Below are 25,371 nucleotides of genomic sequence, written 5' to 3'. Positions count from 1 at the left end.
TCGCCTATCATGAGCATCTTGGGAAGGCAGGGCAAGGTAGAATGTGATCTGCCACATAATAATGGTGTTACTATCTTGTGTTTATAACACCCTCAACTCAGAGGACTCTGCCCGAAACATTCCCTTAATTGAATCAACCATTTTCATCAATATCAGAGTCCCAAATAATTGTGTACTTTTATTATAAGGTAAAAACCACTCAGACAGACTCATGATTTTGGCTGTGGGAAGTCTGGTAAGCCGTTTAGTGCTGATGTGTTAGCTGTGTAAAAATTAGAAAGTCCTCACTACGTAATTCAGACTCTGCTCAGGGGTGATATAATCTCATAGGTATGATCTCTCTTAGCCACCACTCTTCTGGCTCAGACACAAACTCACACATTCCCAGGCCACACATAGCTCTAAGCAGTTGCCTGTAGTCCAGGGTTCTCACTGCATGCTCAGGTTCAGCAGCTCAGTAGAAGATTCGCAGAAGTCAAGGAAGTGCAGTACTCACAATGACAGTTTTGTTATAAAGGAAGTGACTCATGGACAGCCAAATGACAACACACACACACACACACACACACACAAAGAGAGAGAGAGAGACAGAGAGACAGAAAGAGACAGGGGTCTGAGAGCTTCAGTCTGGAGCTTCTACCCTGATGGTACATTAATGAGCAGTCACCATGTTACCATGCCCACTTGAATATCAGTAGTGTTGTTTTTATCAGGGTTTGTTACTGAAATGTGGTTGATTGCGCCATTGTCCATGTGATTGAGCCTAGCCCATAGACTGTCCTCAGAGGTTGGGATGACTATGTCACATGTCTCAAGATTAACCCTCTAATCTCAAGGATTGTCTGTCTAATTTTACTGCTTTCTATTCTTGTTAGTAAACCTTGGAAGAATACTATGAATAAGAGACTCAGTTATGAGACAGAGAGAGAGAGAGAGAGAGAGAGAGAGAGAGAGAGAGAGAGACAGTCCAACGATTTGTCCCAAGAACCAAGGACCAAATAGCAACTCAATTCTAAATTACACAACATCCACAAGGTTCTCTAAGGACCTCAACATTGCCATGTTTCCTAAATCTGCATTTCTGGGAGGTCGCTTTTGCTGTAAAAGCCCATGGAAAGGGGAATCCTGGGCCCTAGATGGGTATTAGAAAGGTTATTTTTAGAAATTCTTACTAAGTGATTGATACCTAAATAATAGGTAACTAATTTGCTACTGGTGTCCTAATTACTAATTAGGGTCTAGTCAGAAAAACCACAAACAACACTCGGCATTTTAACAGAGAGAGTCTAATAGAGATAACTGCATCAGTACTTTTGGAAGATAGAAAAAGAACAGAAATAAAAGATAGATGGTAATACACTCAATACTTCCAAAGTTAAGAATTCCATAGCACAGAAGCTAGGGCTATCTGAAACTGTAAATTCAGGAGGAAACCACCTCCCCGGTGTTGGTACACCAGGAACTCTAAGGAAGAGTTCAGATTTCTAGTAGGAAGATCTTGCCTGTCTGGAGCTGGCGCCTCTGTTGTTCCACAAGGAGCTTGCTGCAGAGGCCACCGCTGCCTCTCAGGGCTGAACACTCAGCAAAGGCAGGAGGCAAGATGCATTTCTTTCCTCTCCCTGCCCACTGATCTCCACTCACTCCCAGCTAGAAACTTAGCAGGAAGCATGTGAATTTGAAGTAGAGGAGAGAACTGGTTAATAAGACACAGGTGAGTGTTTAGAACATTTGATTTAAGTTTTCTGGGCTTGCACATTCCTCCAAGCCTAGGAATGTAGTTGAAATTCTAGAGACCCATATGGTAGTGACGGAGGACTTACTCCAAAAGTTGTCCTCAGATCCCAGTGCATGGACTGTGGCACACACACACACACACACACACACACACACACACACACGTAATAAAGGGTATAAAGTTATTGTGAGTACAAAATACTTGCAGAGTCCTACAGGGCTCCATTGTAATGTGAAATTGTGACCCATACTTAAGAATCTATTAAAGGAGGCCATCACCTTGGCCTTCATAAAAGCAACGAGCTGTTCCATTTATGCAATGACACAATAGTCTAAATAACCAGCTAGGGACTATGCTTTTCCCAGGATTTTAAGGTTACTGGTGTGTGAAGGGTTGCCAAATCAGGCTCCTTCCTATTGCAACCTTATTCCTTTACCCTGATGTGCTTCAATCATTTGAAGCACTTGTCAATCATTTGGAATTGATTGGAATCATTTTTGCCTATTTCCTTTTTGCTGTAAGCTTTGGTTGTACGTCTTGATGAGTGTCATTGTCATGTTTGCATACATGCATGCATTGGGCAGTAATCATGTCCACCCTTCCTTCTACTATCTGCATTTTTGTTTTTTAATGGTCCAACTTCCTGCAAAATATGTGGTGAAGAAGGAAGCCAGAGGAGACTATGTGACATGAATATTTAGTCGTATCTAGATAATTCTAAAATTACAAAATACTTTTGACTTGTTTTTAGATTAAAATTCCTTCTCTAAATAGAGTGTAGGGTGGGGTAACAATATTATGACTAGTAGGAAAAATTATCACCATTGAGATAAATAATTTATATCTATAGTGCCTTTTATTTGTATGAATTTCTTTTAAAATGATAGATTTCATTAAAGAGAGTCATTAAATTGTGCTGAGGATGTTTTTGCTGTGATGTGAACTATCACTTTCTATAATTGTCTTCTATTGATTTAAAGATGGTTATTCGTGTGTGGAAAGTTTATATGAAGTTAATGAAAAAAAGTATAGATGGGATTCATATTGCCAACTGGTGTCGCCTCCATCCAGATATCCAGATTTCCAGATATCCAAATATCCAGATATCCAGATATCCAGATATGTATCACCAACAAGGGAATCACTACTCCAAAGGAGCAGAACAGAAAAGTTAATTTGTAGGCAGGACAGGAAGTACGCTCAGTGGCAGTGCTCTTGCCTAACATGCATAGACCCTGGGCTCAATCCCCAGCACTACAAAAGATTGAGAATAAATACCAAAGCTGGAGAAATGGCTCAGAGGTTAGGCTAGGCTAGGCTAGGCTAGGTTCAGACTTTGCGGCTCTTACAGGGAACCCAGGCTCAGTCCTCAGCACCCACATAGGGGATCATAATAATGTAACTTCAGTTCCAGAGAGGCCTGACCCCTCTTCTGACTTCTGTCAGCACCAGGCACATACAAAGTATGTTTACATACATGCAGGCAAAACACTCACACACATGAAAGAAAATAAATAAATCTTTACAAATAAGAATAAAATAAAAGTGAGCACAGCTTACCACTTGCCATGCAAAAGGGACTACACCTAGTGTATACTAGTGTATCTGTATATTAGTATAGTGTACACTATACTAATGTATAGTATAGGATATAATAAATTAGTATAGCATATGCTAATTGTGAACATAAAGCTGGCATTGGTTACTTTTTTATTCCTTATTTTTAAAGCAATATTAATATAATCTAGAAGTATTTCTTAAGATGATTTCTTAAGGTGAAGGTTAGATTCAATAAAACTAAACAATAGCATGGCTTACACATTATTAATATTTAATTCTCTTATATGTAGAGGTTGACAGATTGACAATTCTATGTCTATAGCATCTCAAAACTTTCCGAGACTCAGGCCCCATTCTCCATAGTGATGCACAGCGTCTAAGCCTTGGGCTTCAGTCTACAAAGAGGCAGAATCAAAGAAGGTTAGGACAACGGTGGCGATGGCTCATTCCATTGAGTAGACTTCCCAAGAAAATCATCCATGCCTGCCTACATGTGATGAAGAACCTACTAACTGGGCTGGACCTGGGTCACAGGACACCAAGGACATAACTTCGGGCTGTTTGATTTACCTCTGCTGAAGGTCAGGACTCTTCATGTAAAGGAAGAGTAAATGTGGAAATCTAAAGTCCACTAGTAGATTCCTGTCCTTCCGAGCCACTGTCAGATGAAATGAACCACAGTTCTTCCTGTTGTTTGCCTCTCACAACACCCAGAGCAATGCCTCCATCCTACACTAGCAGAGCATCAGGAAGTCAAACAGAGGGGACCCTTGGGCACTGCCCTCTGCTCTGCCGCGCTCTGTTTTAGTTCCTCAGGACTTAATCACGTTCTTATTTGGTTTCAGTGTATAAGAAGAGTCTTGGAGATGACATTAGTTCTGAAACATCTGGAGACTTCCGGAAAGCTCTGCTGACTTTGGCAGATGTAAGGTTTCATTGTTTCTTTTCTGCTTCCCCTTGCTTTCAGGGACTTCACACAACTTAGGACTATGAGATTTTCATTTTTCGTGAAATGATTCGTTCACATGACATTTGCATTGCAGTTATCAATAAAACATTTGACCAAGATCACAAAGCATAGGTGGTGATATAACCACAACAAAAGGCCTTGGCTGGCTCAGATAGGTCTACAGATTGCAAGTGTTTCCATTGAGATTCACAGTATGCAGTTCTGATGCACCGCCCACCTAAACTCAAAAGTGCTCATTTCCCACCATGTTTGCATATTTAGAACATACAGAATACTTCTGGGCTCCAAAGAATACTCATTTTGTTTAAATCAAATGAGAAGACATAGGACTATTCTCATAACTGGGTAGTAAATCCAGGAAAAAAAAATATATCCTGTTTCAGGACTTTGTCCCTGATACCTTCCTTGGAAGTGACATTCTGTGAGCATATGAGACCACTGTTCACTTTACTTGGAAGGTTTATGATTTCAGTAATGTTAGGAGTAATGCAGGGAGCTGCAGAAGGTAAAAGCACTGCAATAACTCTGGCAACCAGGATCCACCCCCTGGAACCAACAGAAAAGTAGAGACAGAGAGAGAGAGAGAGAGAGAGAGAGAGAGAGAGAGAGAGAGAGAGAGATTTATCTCTATGAGGTAACTCTCGAACTCCACACCTGCACTGGTGCTCACACCAAGCACATACATACTAATGTGTAATAAATAACATGTATGTTTTAAAGATGCTAACTTCAGGGCTGGAGAAGTGGCTCAGCAGATAAGAGGCCTGGCTGTTCTTCAGGGAGCAACTGTCAGAGTCTCACCAAAACATGTTGGCTCTCGACCTCTCTTTAGGCATGTGTGTATGGGGTACCACACATGCATGTGGCACATGTACACACATGCATGCTAAATACCCACATGCATAAAGAAAAACAAGGTAGTAAAGTCAAGGATGAGATTTATTCACAGGCTTGAATGAGAGAGGACGTGATTAAAGCCCTGTCTCACTGACTTCTTGCAGCTGATTTACACAGCTCCTGATGTGTGGGGAAATCCCGAGAGGCACAGCATGTCGGCTGAGGCAGCGTTTGAAAAGTGAGGCATTAAGCCGCTTGGAAATAGCCCATCCTCATTAGAGCTTCAGGTGCTTTTAACTGTTGAAAACCTCAGGAAGATTGAATCTACAAACCTAAACGTCTGAAGGGCAGCAGCAGACATGGCCTCGGTGGTGTGTGTCCCAGTGCGCATCCTCATGTGTTTGGTGTGAGCTCACCCACTGTATGCGGGGAGAATAGCACTCCAGGGCTGGTTTTGGATCAAGCATAACTGGACCCTCCTGCTGCCTAATGGCTTTCTGTATTTGAACAAGTTACTTTTTCAGGAAACTGTGTTCATACCTGTGAAGCTACACTTTAGATAGATATTAACCCTTTGAGGTGTTGTAAAGACTAAGAGAGAATAATTGAGGGGCTGGCTATGTAGAAAGCAGTACTTTAGGGTTCTCTCAAGCATTCTATGGATTTTAACAGATCTATGAATAGACCTTCCATTGCAGTCTCATGCAGAATAGTTCCACTTCTCCAGGAAGTCTGTCTTCTGCCTATTTATGTCACCCTTTTCCTCTCCCTCAGAAACCTCCCTGAGTTTTCTGCTTCTGGTTTGCCTCTTGTGTAGCGTCCAGCAGTTGAAGTTACTCACCATGTTGCCTTGCTGCCTTTCAGACTGGTTTTCAGCATTAACTCGTCTGCTGTTCTGTGTGGTCAGGACACTGACTTATGATAGCTGACTTTTTTTTGAATGAGTGAGTTTCTTATAGCAAGCAAAAGTAAAAAAAAAAAAAAAACTATCAAAAGTAGCTGCAGAAGGATAGAACATCTCCATCAAATGGGGCCATTGGCAACATCCAGCACAAACCACTGCAGTATCCCAGTTGAGAGAGTAACAAAAGGTAGCAGCATCAAACATGATTACAAAGATCCAGAAGTGTCCAGTGGGGAACTGGACCAGAGCCTTCCGAGTGGAGCTCTGGAATGAGAATAATAGTCAGAGCATAGCCGGGCGGTGGTGGCGCACGCCTTTAATTCCAGCACTTGGGAGGCAGAGGCAGGCGGATTTCTGAGTTCGAGGCCAGCCTGGTCTACAGAGTTAGTTCCAGGACAGCCAGGGCTACACAGAGAAACCCTGTCTCGAAAAACCAAAACAAAAAAAAAAAAAAAAAAAAAAAAAAAAAAAAAAAAAAAAAAAATAGGCAGAGCATAGAGCATAGTGTGCCTACTGCTGAGGCTTCCAAGTGAAAGAGCCATCAGTGAGTAGGAGAGAGAGAGAGAGAGAGAGAGAGAGAGAGAGAGAGAGAGAGAGAGAGAGGAAGAAGAAGGAGGAGGAGGAGGAGGAGGAAGGAGGAGGAGGAGGAGGAGGAAGAGGAAGAGGAGGAGAGGGAGAGAGATAGAAGGAGAGGGAGAGAGAGATAGAAGGAGAGGGAGAGAAGGAGAGGGAGAGAGAAGGAGAGGGAGAGAGAGAGAAGAGGGAGGGAGAGGGAGAGGAAGAGAGAGAGGAGAGGAGAGAGAAGGAGGAGAGAGAGGAGAGGGGGAGAGAGAAGGAGAAGTAGGGAGAGGAAGAGAGAGAGAGAGAGAGAGAGAGAGAGAGAGAGAGAGAGAGAGAGAGAACCAGCACTAGCAGAAATGACTGGATGCCCTACTGACTGGATGCCCTACTCAGATCCCAGGCAGGGCAGTATTCTCTATACAGTGAGCCTCTGCCTTCTTTCCCACCATAGATATTGTAATATTATAATATGATAAACAATTGTCAGTGCGGATGGAGGTAGTTTATTTCTTAGCTATTCTCAGGGACAGCATGTTTTAGCACTCTTAGATGCTTGCTGTTTTGCCCTCTCTCAGTTACAGAGTCAGAGGGCCAGCCTGACCCAGAGCATTTGGAGGATACATGACAAACATGCCTAAACCTGAACTTGGAGGGTCAGTCCTGTTTCCAGAGCCAATTGCTTAGTGATTTCAAAAAACATACATCATTTTACTGACATAATGGACATTGCATATGCCTGTGATGTTTCTCCATATATGGTCAGCTTGTGCCTATTTTTACTGAATAATATTTTGTTGAATAAACTGTTTATCAGTTGAAGGGCATCCTGGTTGCTTCAAAGCTTGGTCAATTATAAATAAAACTCAGTTCAATATTTATGTGCAAGGTTTTGTATGGACATTTGTCCCATCTTGCTTAGATAAATGTCAAAGAGCAGAATTGCTGGACCACACTGTAACAATAGGCCTAGCAATGTAGAAACTGCTGGACGGCCTCTCAGAGTCCATGCATCACTTTACATCCCCATTAGCAATGAAAATAGAGTTCCTATTGCTGATGCTCCTTCCCAGCATTTGGAGTCGTCAGTGGTTTGGAGTTTAATCGTGTTAACAGATCCTGCTTCAATTTCTAGTCCCCAGGGACATGATGAAAACCATCTCTCCATGTTTCTTGCTGTCTAAACATCTTCTCTGGTGAGATGTCTCCTTAGATTATTTACTCTCTCTTAAAATTAGGTTGTTCATTATCTTCTTCCTAAGCCTCAAAAGTTCTTTATATTTTTGGATTATTCATCTTTTATCAAACAAGCTTCGTAAATACTTTCTGTCTATGCCTTGTCTTTTCCTTCTAACACCTTTGAGTTTCCAGAGGAGGTTGAGACCCTTGATTGTGTGCCCTGCTACACTGACTGACTATCAATGGCTGAGACAGACTCAGAGCCAAGAGAGCCTGATTTTTCTCTGTTACGTCTTCTGCATGGAAAAACCTACCAAGATGAGCTGGTGGGTGGAGAACTGTGTCCTTGAAGGACTGACCTTGCTTTTCTCATCCCTGCTGCTTTAGGGTAGAAGAGATGAAAGCCTCAAAGTGGATGAACATCTGGCCAAAAAAGATGCTCAGGTCAGTAACAGCCTGAATGAACAGAATGTCTCTTTTATACAAACACACACACCACCACCACCACCATTACCACCACTACCACCAGCACCAATGGCTCTGCCCTGGCCCTGTCCTCTCCTGTCCTGTCTGAGGTAAAGCATGGAAGCAAATGTCCTCCAGCCCAGTCTCTGCCTGCCACTGTGGTGTCAAGTATCCACCTTTCCTTCCTCCAGGTCCTGCATTTGACCTTCAGATTTGAAGTCTTCTAAAAGTGAAAGGTGTAGATGTGGTTTTATTGTCCTCTAAAATCGAGTAAAATTCCCACTCTTCCCATTCCATCCCCTCAAATGGAGAAAAAATTACATTTGCTTCTTCTGTCTGCCAACAGATCCTCTATAATGCTGGTGAGAAAAAATGGGGCACAGATGAAGACAAATTCACCGAGATCCTGTGTCTACGGAGCTTTCCGCAGTTGAAACTAAGTATGTATGACTCAAGTCGTCTTGACTCTGGGTTGTTTTTGCAAAGGTCTTTGTAGTTTATGTAGAAACATCTTAGGAGACCAAAGGGAGAAGTCACATTTGAACTGGGCGGCACTGACGTTCTCTTCTGTTTTGCCCTGAAGATTTAGTAGGCTACCTACCCTGTGCATGGCTCTAGATGAGAATGAGGAAGACAGAGGCAGTCATGCAGAAAGCAAAAGCTGTTTGTCATGCTTCAACCCTACCTCTCTCTGGCACTGACAAGGAGATTGTTGATTGATTAATGGTGAACAGTGACTTCTTTCTGATATGAAGGGAAATGAGAGTGGGGGAAGAACCAGCTCTTCTTCTGAGACTCCTGACTGAGTCCCACTCAGCCTCTCACTCAGGTACCTCCCTGAGCTGTTCAAGAAGCACCCAGCGCTCCATTCAGTGAAACCACATTCCAACAGTGGCTGCCAGGTGCCAGTTTAGAGAGCAGCTGCAGTTCAGGACCAACCTTCTGCAGAGCTGAGAAAACAGAAGCCCGTTGCTGCGACATTTAATTTTGAAATATGCTTCTTTAACTTTGACGGTGATTTTTATGTGCAATGTATTAGTGGTTTTATCTAGGTCTTTCTTGGAAAACAGAGAGGTAGGGTGACCTTTGCAAATTTTTTTTTGTTTCAAAATGTGTTGGATGGCCCATGTCTTTACTCCTAGCAAAGGCAAGAGTTTCTCTGCAAGTTCTATGCCGCCTAGGGCTACATAAGTGAGACCCCCGTCTCAAAACAAAAGAGCAGCAACTAAAGCCTCATTTAAAAAATGTACTTGGCTTATGAAATATTCTCGAACAACTGATGACATAAGTATACTGATCAAGACATACGGATGGCTTCTGGTAGGTGTGAAGTGGGCCATCCTGCCTTAGAGAATGACTCCCGCTGCACAAGAAAATCCAAACCCTCCTAGACAGGGCTGGTAACATGACTCATCAGGTCAAGGCACATGACCACCTGAGTCTGGTCCTAGGAACCTAGGTGGTCGAAGGAGAAAAACTACCTCCTATAAGTTGTCCTCTGATCTTCATACACGCCCGCACACACACACACACACACACACACACACACACACACACACCATCAAATTAATATTAAAAATGTTGTAAGAAATCTTCTCAGTTAACATTCTGTAGCAGGAAAAGCACTTCTAAGCACCTAGCACAGCATTGCTTCCTAGAACTGCTATGATTTTACAATAGATAAGTTATTGGTTACAGAACATTCCGAGCTCTTTTAACTGCTTCAAGCTGGGAGTGGGGGAAGGGAGATCACTAAAAAAATGTCCTAAGTAGATCGGTCTTCATTGTGCTCAACTTTTGATGGCTGTTGAGGTTCTGAGCTTGCTCGTTGATCTGCTATGTCTTACATTTTTTAAGTGTGAAATATATTCGAGTGTGGCCCTCTGGGATGCTTTAAATATTTTTATGGTGCTATTTTTTAGCATTTGATGAGTACAGAAATATTAGCCAGAAGGACATTGAGGACAGCATTAAAGGAGAATTATCTGGGCATTTTGAAGACCTGCTGCTGGCCATAGGTAAGCCTTTGAGTGTTAATAAATGGAACTGTTTGTACTTCTTTGAAGTCCATGTCACAGTGAGCTAATTATAACAATCTGGATCAATCCATCTGTGTGCTCCTACAGCCCCCAGCAGTACATGGCACAAACAGCTTTCTCAACAAATACTGTTAAATAATACATGGAGAAGTTATCTACTTTTAAATTTGTATTTGTCTTGTCATTGTGTTTAGATTATGCCATCTTTTGAGAGTTGAAATACTACATTCTACTGGCATTTTTATTGAACCATGTTGAAACTGAGTCTTAATCAATTTGATGTTCCACTGTACTTTGTTTTCTCTGGAAGATGTCAGTGGCCTCCCAAATTGGAGACAATCAGAGCTGTAGGTCTCTTCCTTTTTGGTTGAGGTCAGGTGGGATCCATCCTCATATAGACACATAAATTAACAAGTGGTCAGTAATGCTGTTATATAGGCAATAAGGTCTTACAGTTTGCTCTTTCGGGCACAAAGAAAGTGCCTCCAAAGAAAGATGAGATCAAAGGATGAGGCACTACTCAAAGTTAGGACTTTTGACCTCTAGTGAAGAGTAAAAAACCAAAAAACCATGCTAACTTTGCTGTGTGTGTGCGTGTACACACACACACACACACACACACACACACACACACACACACATGTCTTTGTTTCTCAGTCTCTGTTTCTCCCTCACCTACATTTTGGATGATTTTCCTTCTGTAGCTCTAAATCTGACCTATCTCCCTCCGAATCCTGATGATTCTCCTTCCAGTTCCTAGCCATCACAAATCCAAAGGTAATACCTCAGTCTACCTGCCCAGCCATTGGCCATAGGCTCTTTATTGATCAATCAAAAACCAACTGGGGACAAGGACCTTCAGCATTTAGACAAGCAGACTCCTGATTTTGGTTCAGAGCATTAGAACCAATCCCCAACAAGCAGGTTCCTCCTGCTGGTGACACAGTGAACCTGTGGCTAGGTGGATTAAGTGACTTCCTTGGACCGTGGGCATCTGAGTTTGTGAGATGAGCTGATAAAGGGGTATGGTCTTAATTTTAATGCTTGCTCAAGATCAGGAGCAAATCAGACATTAGGAACCTATAGCAAGTTACAGTTTGGTCAAGACAATAAAGAGGGTAGGAAACAGGCAATTGTGAACTCTTGGTGATGATTATAATTGAAGTGGCTCCTCCTCCAGTTTCCCTTTCTATGATGTTGTATAGAAATGTAAGTTTCTTACTACTGAGTTACTCTGCCACTTCACCTATTTTCAGATACAATGAACAAACCTTATACTTAAGAACATAAAGAAAGGGTGGGGTAAAGAAAGGAAGGACTATGATGAGAAGGAGTGTGTATGTCTAGTTGTGGGAAGACAGTTAAGAAACTTAAGATTTTAAAAGAAAAAGAAAGACTCATAATGGTTTTGTCCAAATCTTAAGACTTAATATTTGTTGAAGAATGTTTAGTAGCAGCAGGGGGAATGGTTGTTTCAGACAGCTTCACTTATAAAGTCTTCTGTAAGTCATTTACACACTGTATTAGTAACTTTCTTGTTGCTGTGAGAAAACAAATACCATCACCAAGGCAACTTAGAGATAAAGGGAAGAGTTTCTTTGGGCTTATGCTTCTACAGGGATAACAGTCCAAACTGGAAAGAAGGGGCTGCAGGCATGGCAACAGGAACAGAATGTTAAAGCTTACATCTTGACCTGCAGCCCAGAAGCAGAGAGACTGAACTAGAAGTAGCTCAAGGATTCCAACTCTCAAAGCTCACCCACAGTGACAGGCTTTCTGTAGCAAAGCCACACCTCCTATATCTTCCCAAATGGTGCCACCAGGTGGGAACCAAGTGTTCAAATGTTAGAATCTGTGCAGGACATTTCTCATTTAAACTACCACATACAGCAAGTCTTTGCCTTGCTGTATGTAAGCATGTAAGCCACTATAAGGAAAATCAAGGCTTTTTCTGAGCCCCCCAAAACATTATAAAATTCATCTGCTCACCTATGATCAGATTCCTGCCTGAATCAGATTTAAGGGCACAAAAACAACTGTGCTGCTCAAATAGGTGTGTTCTCTGTAGACTTTACTCTTGCTGTATATTTTCACTTTATCTCAAAGAAAACTAATTTACTTATGGTTTTGTGAGCTTCCTACTTCTGGTTTTATTTCGTTTTTCTTGCCATTTGAAAACAAAGATTTGGAAGACTATAATGTATTTTTAGATGAATAAACTCAAGTTTTAGATAATTGTTCCAATACAGTTAATATCACTAGCTTATACATCCTAATCTGGTCATTTAAAAGGAAAATGTATCTGTGCAGAGATTTGGTTTTCAGCTGAAGTTTAGTCCCCTTTTTATGTAGTGAGCTATTTGTAACTACATCTCCACAGTCATTAGTAGCCCAAGCTATTCATTGGTAGCCAAAGATGTTAAACTGAGTTATGATCCATCCCAGGGAATTACCAGCATAAATGAGACACACAACATGTCAGAGATGTGGAGATGACTCAGACACGTGGGAGCATCTTTCGCACATAATTTTATTTTCCCCATGTCTGAAGATAATTACTATTTTCAATTTCTGTGCAAATATGACATTACAGGGCCTTGAAATCCAGGATTAGCAGCTGTTCACTCTTTGTGAGTAAAATTCAGTAGTAAGTAAGATAGACTCAGTTTCTATTAAGTGAAACTAATCATTACTTTGCTTTTTTTTTTTTTTTAACAATAAACAGTTCATTGTACAAGGAACACTCCAGCTTTTTTGGCAGAAAGACTTCATCAGGCTTTGAAGGTTGGTCTGGAACTTTCATATTGTACTCATAGACAGCATTCCTCACAGAGAATAAAAATACTGTTTAATATTGATGGGATGTTATATTTCTTTTCTACTTCAGTGAGTTTCTTTCTGAAGCTAATTTTTATCTAATTTGCCTCAAAGTATGATAATAAATGCACCAGCCAGGGTAGAGGGAGCTGATAAAGTGTTGCCTAAATAATTTCCCTCACTTCATTTGTGTACGAAGTAGAATCTGTGGACCTCAAACAGCCCCTGAGATGCATGGCCTCTCAAGCAGCCTTATGCCACATGAACTCAGCCTAGTCAGCAACATGTCGGCTCTTTCCAATGACACACATGTTCTCCTCAAGTCTTCATTCCTACAACTGAGCTTAGCTCCAAGAAAGAACTTCCTCAATTCTTTAGTGGGCATTTCCTGTGGCTGTAAAAGTTATGTCCAACTGAACACCTCATTTCCCTCACCTCAGGCCACCACCAGTCCTGGCTCCTGTGTTCAGGGATCTCACAGGTTGTACCAACCAGAACTAGCCTCGCTCAGCTCTCGTCATTGAACTCTGCCTCCTTGGCCTTGTTCCTTCGGCCTCAGCCGCCTCCAACATCTTGCTGTTCCCTGGTTATCCCAGCTGTCCCCCACGGGCAACTTTGTGTTTGTTTTCCTATCTGTAGTGTTCATCCACCATAGATGTGGCTGGCTTTTTCTCATCGTTTCATGTCTCAGTTCAAATGTCTTCTCTTGAAGTAACCCATAAGTGACCATGCTTACCAACTGGACCAGGGTCACTTGATATGGCCATGAGGAACTAAATCTGGCCTGTTGGAGGATCCACAGCAAGACTGAGGCTATGGCAATTGTATTGAGAGCAACTGGACTTTTTAATATCTTCATCAGAAACAGAATATAATGGAAATTTCCAGGATCAATACAATTGTCCTTGGCAGGATACAATGATGTCTACACGGTGCATAGGGCACACAAGATTAATGTCTAAGACCCATTGTCATGTCAAGCTTCCATGCTTCATTGACTTCAAGGGAACATACAGAGAAGCACAGAGCAGCCTGAATGTTTTACTGCCCCAGAGAGTGCATGGAGCTCTCAAGAACTGAGGCCCTTTGTGCCTCAGGAACTATGAATTCTACCCAGAAAAGCCTGTGAAGCAGATAGGCCAGAACAACTCCATGGTTCCTTACATAACACCCTCTCATTCATACAGTCAACTGGCTCTCTCTCCATCTCTCTGCATTCTATTGCCCTCTGTTTTCTCCTCCTTCTTATTAATATTCATTAAAATAATCATATAGTTTGCTATCTCTGTCTAGTAGAAAGTAAACTCCATGGGTACAGAATTTATTCACTACTGTGCACGTGGCACAGAAAATAATGCCTGGTACACGGTACACATTCAACTGGCACTTGTTGGAAATATCACTAAACAGACCCAGCATTTACCTAACAGTTACCTTAAAAGTTTTCACTCTCTTTCCCCACTGTCCAAATGGCACATCATAAGTTTAACCATTTACCCACAAACACCTCACACATGCTCCTGTTTTCTCCTTCTTCCTGTCATGCTGATGCCATGACCATCCTCTGTTGCTGCAGACATGTCAGGTAGGTCGCAGAGAGTCTCCTCTTACTCCCCTGTCCTCGTTCTGTTTCTCCCCTGGAATCTGTGCTTTATATTGCAAATAGACAGTCTTTGAAAACAACCACGAATAAGGTGTGATCTCAGTATTCTTAGTTTAAAATGTGACAGCGCTCAACTTTGGGATACAGTTGGAGTTTCATTTCATGGCCAGGGAAGTCTAGATCTTCCAGATGCATCATTTGCTGTTGTTTATTATTTATATATCCTAAACATTCATATACTTCACACACACACACACACACACACACACACACACACACACACACACACAGAGCACAGAGCACAGTGGGGAGAGGGAGAGGGAGAGGGAGAGGGAGAGGGAGAGGGAGAGGGAGAGGGAGAGGGAGAGGGAGAGGGAGAGGGAGAGGGAGAGGGAGAGGGAGAGGGAGAGGGAGAGGGAGAGGGAGAGGGAGAGGGAGAGGGAGAGGGAGAGAGATCCTTTACTGGAGCATTCTTTGCTTTCTATACAAGCCCACCCCTCTTCCCTAGTACATGTATACCTGTGCCTTGATACCTCTGCCTCAGTTTCCCCAGTGCCTCACCATCTAAGTGTACCCCCAGCTAATGATTTAGGTTTCAAAGTAAATGTTAACTTTCTTAGGCAGACCTTTCTAATCTTTAGTCTTCCTCAGGCTCTGCTAAAACTCCCCACTCTAGAACCCAATATCTCCCATCTTTCAGACTAATTTAAATAACATTTTATTTAATGATTTTTTATTCTTTCATTGAGAACTTGGCACATGTTTTGATCATATTCATCCGCCCACATCCAGCTCTTCCCAGATTCACCCCCCTTCCCTTTCCACCCAACTTTGTGTCCATTTTTTTTTTCTGATCAAGGTCAATTTGAGCTGCCCAAATATTTTTACACCTGTGGCGTGCAACTTATCAGGGGCTTGACTTTTAGAGGAAACTGACTCTTCCTGTCCCAGCAGCTAACAGCTGCCAATAGCTCCAAAGCTCCTCTGTGCTAGGGTTTGGTGTCAGACTTATTTTCAATGGCTTGTTCTCTAGCTTGTATCTGCTATAGAACTAGGAGTTCATTAGGGATACTTCCTTTTCATAGCATGGTGAAGGCTCATTACAGAGGCTCAACACATATTTCTTGAATGAATGAATGAATGAATGAATGAATGAATGGTAGAGTTTGGTGCTAAAAGAATGAAGAGGACTTACTGTGGTTGGATAATGTATTTATAATCATTTATCTCTTACAACTGAATATCTGCATGTCATTGAGTAACTGGTGAGGTTCTTCCCATTCTTTCTTCCCAGGGTGCTGGAACAGATGAATTTACTCTGAACAGAATAATGGTTTCCAGATCAGAGATTGACATTTTGGACATCAGACATGAGTTCAAGAAGCACTATGGCTACTCTCTATACTCGGCAATCCAAGTGAGTCTCCTGTGGAAATTGCAAGGCATGGTTCCCCCTTCTTTGCTCACAATCTTTCTGTCATAGGCTGACTTACACTTCTCTCTCCTTGTTATTGTGCTTTCTGGGTTTACAATAGTTCTAACAAAACATCCCTTAAAGGTGGAAGCTGGGGACTGCAGAGATGGCTCAGTGGTGCCTGAGGACCTGGATTTGGTCCCTAGCATCTACATGGCAGCTCACAACCATCTGTAACTCCAGTCCAAGAGGATCTGACACCTTTTTCTGGCCTTATGAGTACTGCATGGACACGGTGCACAAACATATATAGGAAAACATGCAGGCACATGAAATTAGAAATAAATATATTTTTAAAAATTTGTTTAAGTTGGCAGCTGTTTTCCAGCTCTTAAATACTAAGAATATAATAATAAGTCATCTTTTAAAAAGTTTATTGGCCATAAAATTTTCTTTTGAAAAAATGCATGTGTAAGTTGACTGTCTGTTGTTTATGCTGCAGTGCTTTTAAACAATTATGTCAGTATTGTGGCAAAGTAAGGAATAAGTAAGGAATAAAGCAAGGAAAGAAAACTACATATTTCACATTTTCCCGTAGTGAACTGGGTATGTAGGTCAGTAGTAAACATTTACGTAGTATGTGCAAGGCTATAAGACTAACCCCTGCCACAGCAATGATAAAATAATAATACTAATAACACTAATAACACTAATAATAGGAGGAAGAGGAAGTCCTCTATACACCAAAGATGATGGGTTCTGTATCTTCAGTTCTTTTCGTAGAGTATGTGGAAGGGCTTCTCCTTGTCCATAGCTGTGTATTATTCCACTTTTATTCCAATGACATCGACAGACATTTACAGTTCCCACCTATTCAAAATAGTGCTACAGTGTACATACCCAGTTTCATACGGTGCAAGTGTTTGGGGGTGATGGGTAAATGGCTTAGAGAGATAAAAAAATAATTTTAAATGTTGGTAAAGATGACCACTTGACTCCCCTTTCTGTGTTTCTGTCAGAACCTCAGAGTTATTCTCTACTCATAGGCAAGCCATTTGTGTTTTTACAGTCCAACAGGTGAGGGTTAGAACTGATGTATTTCACATTTTAAGTACCATTTTTATTTCTTTTTTTCTGTGCTTTCTCTTTCTGTGTTTTGGGCCCATTCTTCTTTTGGATTTCTATTGCTTTTTGTTAATATCTAAGGCCTCCTTTTACATAAAGCAGGTTAGCTTTCTTTTTTATCTTATTATAAATATCTTCTCATATAAGATAATTATAAATATCTTACTTTTTGCCTCAGCTTTCCCATGCAGAACATTTACTTGCTATGTAACTGAATTAATCAATCGTTCTAGTTTCTTGATTTTTGAAAAAGCGTCCCACTGTTTCTGCCATTCTGATGAGAATATTTCTAAAATGTCCGATCCGCCTTGCTTTCCGCTTCACAGTGAACCTGTGCTCACTGTTCCCAAGTCTCGGTGTACAGGCATATATTTAATAAATTAATAATTATTAAGGAAGTAAAACAGATAAAATTGATAGAATTGTTCAGAAAAGCCTCCTAAACCATACAAATTCCTGGCTCAATGCCCTAGATGAAATAGAAATATTCACCTAGCTAATAAATACTAAGGAACGAGCCCCAGCCTTCCTAGCGGTATTCTGTGGGTTCTATTTTTGTTTTGTTTTGCCTTCTTTTGTTTTAACTTAGCCCCCAGATGACACACAAAGATCCCTGGTAATCTAGAGAATTAATCCTGGCTGAGTTTGAGTGAACTAACCATCCATCCCAGTCACCCAGTGTAGAGTCTGTCTTCACAAAGGTCCCACAGGCTGCATGACTTATTTACCTCTGAGTTCTTAGATACTCTACAAACTTTCTCAGGAAAATCAGCTTTGGGGACGTAAGCTGCTACCTTCTGAGAACCAGTGCCCAGAAGAATTAAGACAAACAGGATAGCAACTGGCAGTCAGAGGGAAGTGTTGAGAGTCTCAAGCTAGAAGCACACACCCCAGGCTAGCTGTGGAATTATTGTACACTGTGCAGATCCTGATTCTTGTTAGCTCTACTCCTTCAGCCCCTAGGACTCTGGAGCCCTTGTCCCTGAGGAATGTGATCTTTAGCCTTGGCAACTGGGAATGTCTAGCCTAGGCCATGTTCCTGTGTCATATTGAGTAGTTGGAGTCTTTCCTTCTACCCACTGTGCAACCCTACCCATAACAGACACCCTTAACCAGGCATACACGTTGACCTGGGGATCTCTAATTATCTTAGAAACATTCCGGCCTCAGGGCTCACAAATGATTTTTTTTTTAAAGGAACGAATGAATGTATTCCCTTTAGACAGTCAGCAAGATGTGCTCACCAAATTCCTTTGTGCTTTTAAAACCAGAGTCTTTGTTTTCTGCTAAACTTTGACTGGGAAAGATGCATGGGTAAGTCAAAATCATAACTGATCCAAAAAAGCAACAGACTCTACCTAGGACTTAGCATGGATTTTGTCAACAGCCTACACTCAACTCTATTTGAATTGATCCTGACACATTACAATACTTTCAATCATCATAAAAAGATTCAATAACGTTAACCACACTGTACTTGCCCAGGCAGAAAAGCAGACTCATACGTTTTATAACAACTGTCAGTAACAAGGTTGACATAACAGGAGGGCTTCTGGCTCACCCTCAGCAAACCAGAAAATTAGATTAAGCTGTGGCCCTCTGTTCCCCATGGTTCGCATAGTAGAGTCATACTTTATTAGACATTTAAACTGTAGTTTGATAGAAAGAAAAATCCACCACTGAAGAGTCCAGTTTGAGATATGAAATAATACAGATTCCGTTCTTTCTCTCTGCTGCACGTGTAGACAGGTAATCTTATTCATGGATTCCTGGCTCGCCAGTGGGATCTTTTAAAGATGGTTGTTTCTGAAACTCGGGAGTTGGAACATGGAAACGTTGCATAATCTCACTCTTCGACTCTGTTATCCTCTGCTTTCTCCTATTACTCAGACATCTAACTACAGTTTAGTCCTCCCATGGATGGTAATTGGTGAGAAGGGAAGGGAGAGTGTACGTTAAAAACAAAAAACAAAACAACAAAAAAAACCACCCTCCTTTCCTCATGAGACAATTCAGGTGTAGTGACACATGCCTATAATATTCATAGTTTGGGAGTGGCTGAGCCAGGAGGATCTCTAGTTTGAGGCAAGCCTAGATTCCATACTTGAGGCCCTGTCTAAAAAAAAATACATTAATGGAAATTTAGATGAGACTGCATTTTTGTTAGACTGCCCTAGTCAGTAATAAAAAGTGCTCTATAAAAGCAATAGAGTAACTACTCCGAGAAGCAGCGAAATCTCATAGTCTAGAATATAGACTCTAGATGAAGGCTTAAAGAAGACATTAACATAGATGGCAATTGAACAGCATAAACTAGCCAAGTCTTAAATGTGCAGTATGGAAGACAGAAATGTAGGAACTGCCAAAAAAGACGTCTGGGGGTTGGAAAGGAACATTTCTTAGAGCAATGGGTCCTGAGTCTGCCTATCAGGTCAACAACAGGAACTAGGCACCTCCTCTGGGATTCTGCTGGTCAACAGGGTCCTAAAATGCATCTTAGAAAGAGAATCATGGTGAGACACCAAAGGAAAAGGAACCTTAAGTCAATTGCTTAATTAGAAACCCTACTTCAGGGAATACTTAAGCAAAACATAGTGAAATGAATTTACCCAGAGTTCCAAAGTTGGGGAATTTGTGCTGGGTTCCTCTAAGCACAAATATTTATTAAGGGAATGCTGTGTCAGACTCAGGGCTAATGTTACGAGGAGCAATAACTTTCTGCTCCTATGAAATTACAAATATGTGTAAAAATCACTACTTTCATGTGAGGGGGAGAGACATGGTACTAAAAGATCATATAACAGGAGGACTTGACTGACAAGAAAGGCTTCTATGGAGAAAGATGATCTGGAAGGTTTAGTAGGCATTAGCAAGCAGACTGTTGTGCCTGTATGTATGGAGCTAGCCTAGCGTTCTAAAGAAAGAATGTGGGATACATAAACTTGGAAAGACCTTGAGGCAGAAGAAACTACGAAAACAGGGTAGAGAGGCCAGACCACGCAGGACTTCTGTGGTACCATTTAAATAGTCCTGTCTTTAGCACGAGGGATTCTGAAGTGGATGAGAATGGCAGATGAGAAGACGTCTCCATCATTAAAAACAATTCTGGTGACTTAAGCAGGGAGTAGGGGAGACGTGGGATGATGAGTGTGGGGGTTGACACAGACACACTGGAGTAGGCCTGACTGGGGTGGAAGATTGTGACACAGGCAAACTGGAAGCACAAGAGGGAGGGACCTAGGATTTGGTAAGAGAATCGAGGAAAAAGTGTCAGTGATGACATCCAGGATTCTATCTTGGGAGAGAGCAAGAAGTGCCGTTTTCTACTTGAGGGTCAGAGAAGAGGGTGTTGTCCTTGAGAAGAGTGGGGAAGTTCCTGGTCCTGCAGGTCTTTAGATTGGGATACACTAGGAGGCACTACTTGAAGAGGTCAGAGAAATGGTTGCTGGTGTGGGCCCATTGTGAGAGTCATTGCACCAGGTGCCTTCTGTTGCTATATAAATACTCTGATGAAAACAGCTTCAGGAATCAGACATGGTGGCACATGCCTTTAATTCCAGCAATCCGAAGCAAAGGCAAGCAGATCTCTTGAGTATGAGGTAAGCCTTATCTACATAGTAAGTTCTAGGCCACGAGAGCTACACAGTGAGACTTTTGCTTTCTAAAATAAGTGAATGAATAAACAATCTCACTAACTAACTCACTTAAAAAATTAAGAGTTCACCTTTGGCTTACAGTTCAAGAGATAAAGAATCCATTATGGCATAGAAGGGCCTAGCAACGGGCAGGAGGAGGATGGGAGCAGGAGCAGGAAGCTGGCTGGGGCCATGGCTAGAAAAAAACTAAACTAATAGCCCACACTGTTGTGGATTGCCCTGGTGCTGTTTGTATTTTGATGTTAATTCTTGAAGAGGGGCTGCCCCCATGAGGAGTGCTCAGGTGATTCCATGTCAACGTCAACCATTTCCCCATTTTAGCTGGTCAAAAAAACAAAAACAAAAACAAAAAAACAAAACCAAAAAAAAGCTAGAGCCTGTGCTTGGGCAGTGGAAGGGAAAGGTAGGGTTGGAAGTTTTAGAGAAGGAGTGAGAGGAAGGAGAGAGAGAGAGACTACTTGAAATGGAGGGACAGAGAGAAGGAAAGATGGAAGAGGATATGGAAGATGGGGCAGAAGCCTGTGGCCTGACGGAGCAGCAGTAGCAAGGGATCTCATAGCTGGGGAACAGAGTAATGTAGTGGTAGATCTGCCCAATCTAGACGTGCAGCTTATAAATATTATAACTGAGTTATAATATAACTGTGTTCATTTCGTGGGCATATTGGGGTTGGAGACTTGCTGATACAAATCTGGCTGGTATTAAATATTAAGGCTGCCTGGAGTTTTCTATTTTCGACAATTTAGGTGGGCAAGAGAGAGGGCAAAACCGCAGAATGATCATTGGTGGTCAGGGTAGCCAACCGCTCAGGTGGTCAGTCTGTGGAACTCGAGCAGTAGCTCCAGGCATTCTCAGGAAGGACAGGTTTGGGCAGCTTAGCAAGCCAACCACGGGAACCTGGGAGACACGGCCATTTTTGGTGTTGGGCAAAAAGGAACAGACAGAATGGAAATGGAGCCTGCAGCAGTAGCGTGATGCATCCTAAAACTACACACAACACCACCCTACCACCTTCCTCCAGCAAGCCTCCCCCTCCTAAAGGTGCTGTAACTTTTCTAAACAGTGCCACCAGCTGGGCACCAGGTGTTCAAGCTATGGAGGACATTCCGTAGTCAAACTGAGGTCATGCTTCTGAAATCTCTGCATAAGGGTGAAATTCCATAGACAGAAAATGTGGAGTGAGGAAGAGAACACTTAGAGTTGAGCTTTACCCATCACTGCCACATAATGGCCGGGTAGCAGAGAAGGTGAAGGTGGAGATGCCTGAGGGGAGGGAGCACTTTCAGGCCTGAGTGGTGGGACAGAAGTCATGGGAAGAGCATGTTCCAGGAGGGTGAACGAAGATGTTGTATCCTGAGGACAGAATGCAAGCTAAGGGCTAGGCGATGTTTGCTCTAGCAGGAGAAGATGGTCATTGAGCATAGTACAAAAACCAGCAAGAATTAATGACTTGGGCACACTTAGATTGATAAAGTTATATTCACATCACTGGCAAGAGATGAGAGCCTAGACTAGATCTGTAATAACTTGAAAAGCTATTGAAACTTGAAAAGGCTAAATTGTCTGTACTGATACAATGTGGGGGTAAATGTGGGAACTCGGGAGGAGAGAGAACCATGGAGTACTGTTAGCAGCAGTCAGCAGAAGTATTTCATCCCTCTCTTTTTGTGTGTGTTGGGGGAGGGGGCATTGAGGCAGGCTCTCTCATGTAGCCCAGGCTGACCTTAATGTATGTAGCCACAGATAACCTCCAACTCTAGATCCTCTTGCCTCTGCCTGCTATATGCTGGGACTACAGGCGTATGTCACCTACCTGACCCTTTGACACACAGTTTCTTTAGGTGGCCGTGGCTCATACTGTGCCCAGCTCCATGCCTGTCCCGTAAGAACAATGAATAAGATGTAATTAGGAAGACACAAGTGATGCACAAAGTTATTTTTAATCTAGGAAAGCATTTTTTGAAACAGCATTTCTAAAATGCAATATTGACTATCTAGAGAAATGGAGCAAGAGATAGGACAGATGTTTGTTTAGTCCCTATAGCAAACCATGGTCCTATTGTAAGCTTCTGTGTATCTTTTCATTTATTTATTTGCATGTGTGAGTGCGTGAGTGCGTACTGGTATGTGTGTGCGCGCGTGTGTGTACAACTTGTGGAAACAGTTTTCTCCTTCCACCATGTGGTTTCCGGGGATCACACCTGTATGACCAGAATTTATGAGTCATCTCATTGAGGTGTATTCTTTTGACAAGTCTAACCCTAAACCATGGTATACAGGTCAGCTCAGAGTGACTGGAAGTTCCTTTTTAAATACAAAGTGAGTGTGGCTGACTGCCAATAGTTTCAAAGAAGGCTGCATGTGTGCAAAACTTAGGAAAACCGAGGGAGGAAAGAGTTAATTCCATCATCTGCAGCAATGAGAGGCTGTGCATTAATCCTGTTGTGTCGCTTACTGTGACACTGTGTCCAGCCTCTCTATCCAATGACGCTTCTACATTACTCAACTTAACCTTACTATCTACCTTACCTATACCTTTCCGAACATAAACTTAAGTAATAAGAAATAATAGCCGACTAAGTCACTTAATTGAAATAGACATTTCAATTTAAGGCACCCCAGGTAGAATGCTGAGTCCGCCTCTAATGATGTCTCTTGTAGCAAGAATGTGACAGCTATGCACTAACCCCTCGTTTCTCAACCAGCACCTTTCTCTGCTGCCATGGGGGACCACTACACCTCCTCTAGGGGCTGGAAATGACTCACAGACAGATATACCAAAGCCCACCCCAATGTAGGTGACTGCTCACCAAAGCTGATAACCTGGAACACACTGCACAGCCTGCAGGCAGCTGAACAGGCTGGAGAATGTCCTTTCTAAGTGACTCTGGTCTTTCAGGCCGTTTGTCTGGTTTTTCCTTCTCCCAGGCAGTCTGTCTGGTCTCAGTCTTCACAGCTTGGCTTGTCTGAGCGGGACTGCTGGTTTTTATTGCTTACTGTGGTAAGGAAAGGCCTAGAGAATTTGGTGAGTTTCAGGGACTTCCTGAAGCTGTTTTGAGTTGTTTACCTCCCTGCTTAGAGAGCTTCCTGCAGGATGGAATGTTTGAATCTCCCAGAAAACTGACACAGTAGCAATGAGGGGCTAAGCTCTCTAATTTGAGGGCACCTTTCTTAGCCTCTGTAATTGTTACACAGAGATTAGGAGAGTTCATACTCTGCTGCATAGATGTTTTATATGGGTTACAATACTTTATACAAAATAAACATTTTGTTTAAGCATTTTATATTGAAATTTCAAATCAGGATTTTATACATGCTAAGCACACTATAGGCCTTTGAGTGACACCTCCAGTTGCTCCATGGTAAGTGTTTAAATTGCAAACAGAAGTGTCAGTTAACATTTTTTTTATTAAGCTACAGATTTTAGAGTTTCTGTTAGCAGCTAATATGTAATATCATGTCATTGCTAAAATCTTTCTAGTCACACTACTCCAGGAGGATTTGAACATTAGGAACTGCAGAGAACATGTTAGGCTTGGGGCACAGCTGTCCTCAAGAATGAAAGAATGACAGCTCGGCAGGTGTGCTGTACTGACCACTGAACGATGCAGCTCACATGTCTCCTGCCCAAGTGACTCCCCTAACACTGTGGAGTCTCATTTGCCTCTAATCCCCTCCTTACTTATGCTGTGTTTAATCTTCCCTGTCGGTCCTGTTCTTTGCAGTCAGATACTTCTGGAGACTACAGAACAGTGCTCTTGAAGATCTGCGGAGAAGATGATTGAAGAAGATGGCGTCCAACTGCTGCCTACCTGATGGTGGACCTCCTCAACAGCTCTGCTCACTGCTTTCATACAGCACTCCAAAGTGCAAGCACATGCAAGACAGCAACCTGTCTGCCTGATAGGCATTGGCATCATTCAGTGCATCATCAAAAATGAACTTGATTTCATTTTAGAGCGTCTCATTCATAATGTAGAGGTTTATAAGGGAAATGATATCTACAATTTAAAACCTACTAATGATTTTCTATTTGGCTTAGGAAGTTGGAATCTGTGTAGTTCAAAACCATTAAACATAAATCAGGATGCTAAAAATGGCTGCCTTTGCTAACTGTAATTTGTGTATTCGTTTTCAGTATCTACTAATACTGTATGTTGCCTGGTCCCAAAAAAATATTTCAAAATATATTTGTTGTAAATGCTGTTGGTGCTTCTATTACTTGATTAGTATGATCTAATAATGAAATGGCATGGTGGTTCACACCTACAATCCCAACACTTAGGAGGTGGCGACAGGAGGATCAATAGTTTGGGGTCATCCTTATGAAAGTATAGGAGATATAAACAAGTCTATCAACCGTTTAGTGCGGTTGAGGCCCAGGCTCAGGAGAGGAGAATGGTGTCCTATGGATTTTTCTCAGGGAAATGAGGTAATGCTATCCTCATTGTTGTTCAGCAGGGGCTGGATTCTGGCAGGAAAAACAGAAGGATTGCTGGCAGATACTCC

At 42.0% G+C, this 25,371-nt stretch overlaps 1 protein-coding gene across 1 annotated transcript in view; it reads left to right on the top strand.

Annotated features, from left to right (window-relative positions):
- Anxa3 (annexin A3) overlaps positions 1–25,068 on the top strand; it is a 47,688-nt gene extending 22,620 nt beyond the window's left edge. Inside the window, exons 7-13 of the mRNA XM_076926447.1 lie at positions 4,141–4,220; positions 8,131–8,187; positions 8,555–8,648; positions 10,131–10,226; positions 12,973–13,031; positions 15,962–16,084; positions 24,588–25,068. Coding sequence (XP_076782562.1) covers positions 4,141–4,220; positions 8,131–8,187; positions 8,555–8,648; positions 10,131–10,226; positions 12,973–13,031; positions 15,962–16,084; positions 24,588–24,647 — 569 coding nt within the window. The 3' untranslated portion in view covers positions 24,648–25,068. The remainder of the gene's footprint in view (positions 1–4,140; positions 4,221–8,130; positions 8,188–8,554; positions 8,649–10,130; positions 10,227–12,972; positions 13,032–15,961; positions 16,085–24,587) is intronic.
- The last annotated feature ends 303 nt before the right edge of the window (positions 25,069–25,371 follow it).

The sequence above is a fragment of the Arvicanthis niloticus genome, chromosome 27 (genome assembly GCF_011762505.2).
Source record: "Arvicanthis niloticus isolate mArvNil1 chromosome 27, mArvNil1.pat.X, whole genome shotgun sequence".
Taxonomy (NCBI): Eukaryota; Metazoa; Chordata; class Mammalia; order Rodentia; family Muridae; genus Arvicanthis; species Arvicanthis niloticus.
This window is presented reverse-complemented; position numbering and strand designations above follow the sequence as displayed.